Source organism: Rattus norvegicus, chromosome 2, assembly GCF_036323735.1.
Source record: "Rattus norvegicus strain BN/NHsdMcwi chromosome 2, GRCr8, whole genome shotgun sequence".
NCBI classification, from domain to species: Eukaryota; Metazoa; Chordata; class Mammalia; order Rodentia; family Muridae; genus Rattus; species Rattus norvegicus.
The window spans coordinates 112,195,532-112,202,476 of NC_086020.1; the positions used below are offsets into that span (position 1 = coordinate 112,195,532).

Here is a 6,945-nt window from a genome sequence, read left to right on the forward strand (position 1 = left end):
CAATTTAGGTGATAGAGAAGGTGGTAATCCATCTAGCAAAGGCATGCGGTATTGCACTCCGGTATGAAAAAAAACCCTCTTCATTATTTTTCTGCATTTTGGTGGGTGGTCTCCTTCTATCTTCACGGAGGTGCAGGACTGACTGAACTGCTGGTGAAGGCTCCAGGCTTGAGGAGGCCAATCAGAACTTTGAGCTGCACACTTGAAGGTCCCGGGCGCTGGCCGAGGTGCTGAAGAGTTCCTGTTAGAGCTCCAGAACCCTGCAGAGGGACTTCTGTGCTCTCCAAGTCTCTTCCTAAATTTTCAGGTGTGGATTCCCAGATCTGGAGAGCAGATGTACAGGTCGTTCCCGGAAGACCCGTGCTAGTATTGAGATGCACTGAGATCCATTCCCACTGGATGAAATCCCCCATCTCACACAGCAACCAGGAAGCGACGCTAGCCCTTATTAATTTGTCAAGTGGCTAGTGCATCTCTGGTGTTTGGGTTCCACCCCCAATGATTCTCACGCTGTCTGGCATTTTACAAAGAAACAACAGCTAACTAAAGCTCCGAAGGTTGGAGCCCTTGCCGGAGGGAGGAAAATCGCAGCCTCTAAGTAGCCGATCTCTCCAAAGCAAGCTTTTAAGAAGCTTACTGCTCGCCCTCGACGGGCACCAGCCTGGCAGCACAGACTGCGTCGGCTTCCGCACTTGTTACATATTTTCCCCTGTATGGGGGGCTCTGCAGAGTTCCTGTCCCGCCCTTAGTCTAAATCCAGCATACTCCTTATCCAGAGCGCTGGGATTTAGAACAGGACTTTCACACACTTGAAGACTGAACCAGCGCTGGTCTTGATCCGTGACCTCAGAGCACACTTCTGGGTTTAAAATCCGGGTGAACACCCACTGGGGTGTGTTCTAAGATTGCCAGAAGCTCTTCCCAGGTCTGTCTCCTGGGAATACAAATAGAAGCTTCCGTTTGCCCTTTTTTTCTCCACCGAGAGGCACACTCGCGTTTTCTCTGGACCAATTCGACCCTCTGTGGAGGAAGAGCTTTGATCCCGCCGCTGAAGGCATCTTTCTTTTCAGTCTCCACCCTTCATTACTCTACCCAAATGACCTATCCTTCCCGGCCACCCTAGCGCCCAAGAGTGGAGAGAGGAGTCCTCGCACACTCGCTTTGCAGCGTCTGTCTTCCGCAGAGCCCACGCACTCGGACGCTGTTGGGAGTACGACATGCTGTTGGGGCAAGATCTCTAGTGCCAGGCAGTGCTGGTGGCGCTGCTCCGGTGATAGGGTGACAGGTAAGTGAGTGAGTGTACGGTCGAGGCTGTACCGGGAGATCAGGACTATGGGGTAAGATAGTGGGAAAGGGGAAGAAAAGATGAGGGAAGGAGGGGAGGGGAAGAAGTAAAGGGATTAGGAAGAGGCGCGCAGTGGGTCACTCTCACCCTTTTATCACTAGTGTTCGCACCCCTATTCCACCGTCTCCCTAGGCTTCTCACTTCTCCCTTTCCTCTCCAAGCATCCTTCCTGCCGCCGGCGCCCATTCCTCCCTCCGCCTCTCACCCCCACTCTCCCGCGCCTAAGAGGACCTCCTCGGGGGACCAGATTTCCGCGCGGCTGCGACCCCAAGCCTGGCAACATGTGGAACGCGACCCCCAGCGAGGAGCCGGAGCCTAACGTCACGTTGGACCTGGATTGGGACGCTTCCCCCGGCAACGACTCACTGCCTGACGAACTGCTGCCGCTGTTCCCCGCTCCGCTGCTGGCAGGCGTCACCGCCACCTGCGTGGCGCTCTTCGTGGTGGGCATCTCAGGCAACCTGCTCACCATGCTGGTGGTGTCCCGCTTCCGCGAGCTGCGCACCACCACCAACCTCTACCTGTCCAGCATGGCCTTCTCGGATCTGCTCATCTTCCTGTGCATGCCGCTGGACCTCGTCCGCCTCTGGCAGTACCGGCCCTGGAACTTCGGCGACCTGCTCTGCAAACTCTTCCAGTTTGTCAGCGAGAGCTGCACCTACGCCACGGTCCTCACCATCACCGCGCTGAGCGTCGAGCGCTACTTCGCCATCTGCTTCCCTCTGCGGGCCAAGGTGGTGGTCACTAAGGGCCGCGTGAAGCTGGTCATCCTTGTCATCTGGGCCGTGGCTTTCTGCAGCGCGGGGCCCATCTTCGTGCTGGTGGGCGTGGAGCACGAGAACGGCACAGATCCCCGGGACACCAACGAATGCCGCGCCACCGAGTTCGCTGTGCGCTCTGGGCTGCTCACCGTCATGGTGTGGGTGTCCAGCGTCTTCTTCTTTCTACCGGTCTTCTGCCTCACTGTGCTCTACAGTCTCATCGGGAGGAAGCTGTGGCGGAGACGCGGAGATGCAGCGGTGGGCGCCTCGCTCCGGGACCAGAACCACAAGCAGACAGTGAAGATGCTTGGTGAGTCCTGGCACCCGCTGACCTTTCTTCCCCCACTGCTTGCCCTTCCCCAGCGGCCTCTATTTCTGTTTCTCATCATCTCCGCTCCCCAAGTCTCTCAAGTCTCTGTCTTTCTCTGCCTCTCTCACCTTGGTTCTCGGTCTCACTGCTTTCTGTTTTCTTCCTGTCTTTTCCTGTATCTTGTCCACGAAAAAGAACCCCTCATATTGGTAATTCCTTAAAACGAGGAACCTTGGTCTGGGAAAATTGGTCCAAGATGGAAATACCTCATCACGGTTTATTGAGCCCCTAATTGTTAACGGTTTAGCTTCTTGTCTCACATAGAATTTGTGGTTATCAAAGTAATAATATTAAGGTAAGCAGGCAGGTATTGGGTTTAGAAATCACTCCATGGTAAGTCTAACCACAAATTTGTTAGCGTCACTCTGTTAAGGATGGCTTATAGATGTATTTTGTTTGTTTTCAATATTGGGATTTGTTTTCTGCCCTGCATCTTTCTCAGATAATTACATCCACTCTGTTTAGTCTATGGTTTTGCCAGGAGAGGCTTCATGCTGGGGTCTCCTTTTTCTTGTTTTTGTATTTGTCTCCCCAGTAATATAGGCCAGGATAGGGTGGAGAAGTCATCCTTTCCTCAAACTGTCCTTCAGGAAGGTCTGGGTACTGAATGGTTACTGCATAAACTCTGCTTCCCCAAAGGCATGTGCTTGGTGTGGTAAAGTCATGAAGATGGTGCTCATGTCCAAGAGGAACCTCTGATCTCACTTTTCAAGGGATTTCATGTTTGCTGACATTTAATACTTGTTAGTTTTTGCAGGGGGATGATTTCTCATTTGCAATTTTATTATTCTCAAATTCTGCATGTCAGAATGTTAGAGATTTCTCAGGGATGTCAGGTTCTGTTTCCAGATGAGTGATTGCCCTGTGTCCTCCATGGGACTGTAAACTCATATGCACCAGACAGGGTCTACATTGCTGCCGTGGTGCATAGCTTTCCATGTGTCACTTAGTCCTAAAGAGAAGTTACTAATAACCTAATCTCACTAATCTCACTGGCATCTCAATGCCGATCCCATTGTCATCTGAAAATTTGAAGGGGACATTAAAGTGGCACAGGGACCAGAACAATATTTTTCTCTCATTGCTGAATTTTAAAAACAATCTAAAAATTTGAAATTCTTGAAGAAACTATCTTATATGACTAAAATGAAGCCTTGGGTGGGTGCTAATTATTATTGTCTGGCTTACCTGCCCCCCCCCACTACTTATATCTTTTAGAGATGACACAGACTTGCTTTCCCTGTGGCTACTAATTCCAATTGCACATTCAGTCCCTTGTAAGACTTACTCTAAAAATCTAAGTTCAGCGGTCCACGAAACATAACAAAGCCTGTCCTAAAACAGAAAGAAAGAAAGAAAGAAAGAAGGAAAGAAAGAAAGAAAACAGAAGACAAACAAGGTCTTTCCCCATTCCCTTACCTACAGAATTGAATTTATTAAGTCTACGTGATAGCCAATGAATCTGTTTCTTAAGTATGCCCACAAGGGTGCTGCCGGAGCCATTGCTCAGGGCTGGAGTATTTACTGGGCATGCTTGACCCCAGCATGGAGGGTGAGAAGTGCTCCTGGGAACTCTGATCCACTGCTGTGGTGGAGAGCAAACACCTGGTCTCATTTATACTTGTTGTCTGTATAATGCATATAAATGGGGGATAATCATTACTAAACTGTTTAGCTGAGCTTCATGTCAAGTCAATCACAAAGCAGAGTAGTTACCACACAGACTGGGAAGCTCAGTGAAGATTGTTAGCGGTTGGTCTGACAGTCTTGCTGTGTGCTATAGTGTTAGAACCAACGGAGGCAGTATTTATAAGGAGGGCAGGGTTCCATGTTTCCCGTGTTAAAGAGCAAGAGATGATGTTTGTCAGTAGGCATGCAGCTCATGGTGAAAAGAAAGTCCAGACTTAAAGATGTGAAGTGATTTGTGCTGTGCCCCACCCTGACAGTCTCTCTCTGTGTGCCTTCAGCTGTGGTGGTGTTTGCTTTCATCCTCTGCTGGCTGCCCTTCCACGTGGGAAGATACCTCTTTTCCAAGTCCTTCGAGCCTGGCTCTCTGGAGATCGCTCAGATCAGCCAGTACTGCAACCTGGTGTCCTTTGTCCTCTTCTACCTCAGCGCTGCCATCAACCCCATTCTGTACAACATCATGTCCAAGAAGTACCGGGTGGCAGTGTTCAAACTGCTAGGATTTGAATCCTTCTCCCAGAGAAAGCTTTCCACTCTGAAGGATGAGAGTTCCCGGGCCTGGACAAAGTCGAGCATCAACACATGACAGCACATCCCATCTCTCCGCCATCGCTCATTGCTCTACACCCGAAGCCGTAGCCAAGCGGGACTTGGGAGGAGGCAGAACCTCAGTTTGGGGATTAGAGACAAATGGGTCTGGAAACAATTGGGGGTGGGGAGTAGAGCCAGATGGGCAGGGTCCACGCAGATTGATCTGCTTGTGCGCCCACCAGAGCACTCATGTGCAACCCCTGCACACCCGTGATTTTATTATTGGGGCTACTGGCAGCTTTGCAGCTCAGAGGAAGGAGGGGCGCAGTGCGGGCGACGGCTTTCTGTCCTTCTTGGTGTGTAACACTAAACTCCATCTGCTTTTCTCATCATAATAGAAATGAAATGACATTACAAACTACAACTTAAGACATGGCCTTTCAAAGCTAGCAGTCTCCACGAAGCTCCATCACACGCACCCCAAAGCCCCGTAGCGTAAGGCATGTACGTAATGAGTAGACAATTATTGATGAGAAATCTCCAACAACATAGTAATTCTGAAATCCAGTATGTTCCCTGTACGTGCAACCCACTTGACGTTGGACAGTCAGCTTCATTAGTAATAGTTGATGCATTTAATTTGAGCATGGAAAAGTAGGTCCAATGGCTTAAATTTCATGAGTACACTTAAAACTTTTTAAGTAACATATTTTACAAAGTCTTTGTCCTAATTCAGAGTTAAATAAAATAAACAACTCAGTTCTTCAGTTGTACTAGGTATATTTCAGGCATTCAACAGACAGATGTGGCTAATGGTTCTCATACCAGGCAGGCACTCCAGAGTACATGCGAAAGAATTACTAATCTCATATAAAATGTTTTAAAATATGTCCCTGTTCCTCTCAACTGTTTTTTAATAGTGTATTATTTAAGAATAATAAAGCCTAAGTCGCGCCTAAATGCTCTGCCTTCATGATGGGAAGAGAGTGGAATGCATCTTAAAATTAAGTTATACGTTAAAAAATATGTTTAATTGCATGCATCGATTCAGGAAGTGAGATATTTTGAAAACCACAGCTAATCATAGACTGCCTATTTTTGTCTTAATATGTGAACAGACCACAAGCCTTTAATTTGTGAATAAGGTAATTATTATTTCCTCTGGCCAGCTCGTACAACCTATGGAATGTCAGAAAGTTTCAAATGGTAAGGCAGGCTCAGAATTTTCCAAACATTTCTGCCTTCCGTCATTCACAACTTTTTTAAAGGTGTAATAATTTATTTCAACTCATCTCTGCCACGTCCCATCTCCAAGATAGCATTGCTATTCGAATGTCACTACCTAGCTAAGAGACACAGTCAATGGAGTTCTAGCCTCTTTCACAGTCGTAATTATGAATGTGTACACCTTTCAATAAATATTGTACATTTGGGTTCTAAAAGTTAAATTTTCATTGGTAAAGGCACTCCTCTGTCTCTCTATTCAACAGGGTGATCTAAATCTATCGTTCAAAAATGATTGTTTCCATTCTGTGAGCAGCTCTTACTGAAAGGACTTTTTAGGCCACTTTAAGAAGTTAAAATTGGTTGGGGATTTAGCTCAGGGGTAGAGCGCTTGCCTAGCAAGCGCAAGGCCCTGGGTTCGGTCCCCATCTCTGAAAAAAAAGAAAAGAAAAAAAAAGAAGTTTTGATTGTTTTGCACCTGCTTAAAAGGAAAGATTATTATGCTGAAGTGATAGATTGCCTATTTACTTTGGAAACATCAAAAGCCAATCATAGCTAGAGGCACTTTTAAAGAAATATTTTTCAAATCCATCTGGACACAAAAGTCACTCTAAACACATAACGTTAACCAGTTGACTGTTCTGTTAATTCTCGGGAGCGTGCCAGCCAGCACACGGATGCACTCAGTTCCATGAGGTGTGTGAGGCATCCAGCCCTCATCTCCTTAATAGTGCTCAGTAAATTAAAAGGAGGCATTTTGGTTTCCTGAACCTTTAGAGTTGTGTCTATAAACACATTACACTTGAATTGAGACAAGTTTCTAAAATATAATATTTAATCACTGTTTTGGAGAGAAACAAGCCCAACTTCTAATTAGTTTCTTGATCTCTTCACTAGCCCCATCTCTTGGGGTCCACACCAGAAGTCCTGAACTCACATCCTGAGAATGAATTACAGAGAAAGGGGCCACCGTGTTTCTCACTGGTTAACCTGAAAAGGAAAAGGATGTGTTTAGAGAAAGGAATCTC

At 47.2% G+C, this 6,945-nt stretch overlaps 1 protein-coding gene across 3 annotated transcripts; it reads left to right on the top strand.

Moving 5' to 3' along the window:
- The first annotated feature begins 626 nt into the window (after positions 1-626).
- On the top strand, positions 627-6,135 carry Ghsr (growth hormone secretagogue receptor). 3 transcript variants are annotated; one of them, XM_063282642.1, is made up of 3 exons: positions 627-1,285; positions 1,507-2,416; positions 4,444-6,135. In XM_063282642.1, exons 2-3 carry the CDS (start codon positions 1,627-1,629, stop codon positions 4,746-4,748), a joined length of 1,095 nt encoding a protein of 364 aa, XP_063138712.1. In that variant the 5' UTR covers positions 627-1,285; positions 1,507-1,626; the 3' UTR covers positions 4,749-6,135.
- Positions 6,136-6,945: the final 810 nt, after the last annotated feature.

Excerpts from the sequence above, each read along its gene's own strand:
- Ghsr (XM_063282642.1), top strand. The coding sequence starts at position 1,627 with ATGTGGAACGCGACCCCCAGCGAGGAGCCGGAGCCTAACGTCACGTTG. Across the intron at positions 2,417-4,443 it reads GCAGACAGTGAAGATGCTTG|CTGTGGTGGTGTTTGCTTTC; the intron begins GTGAGTCCTGGC and ends GTGTGCCTTCAG.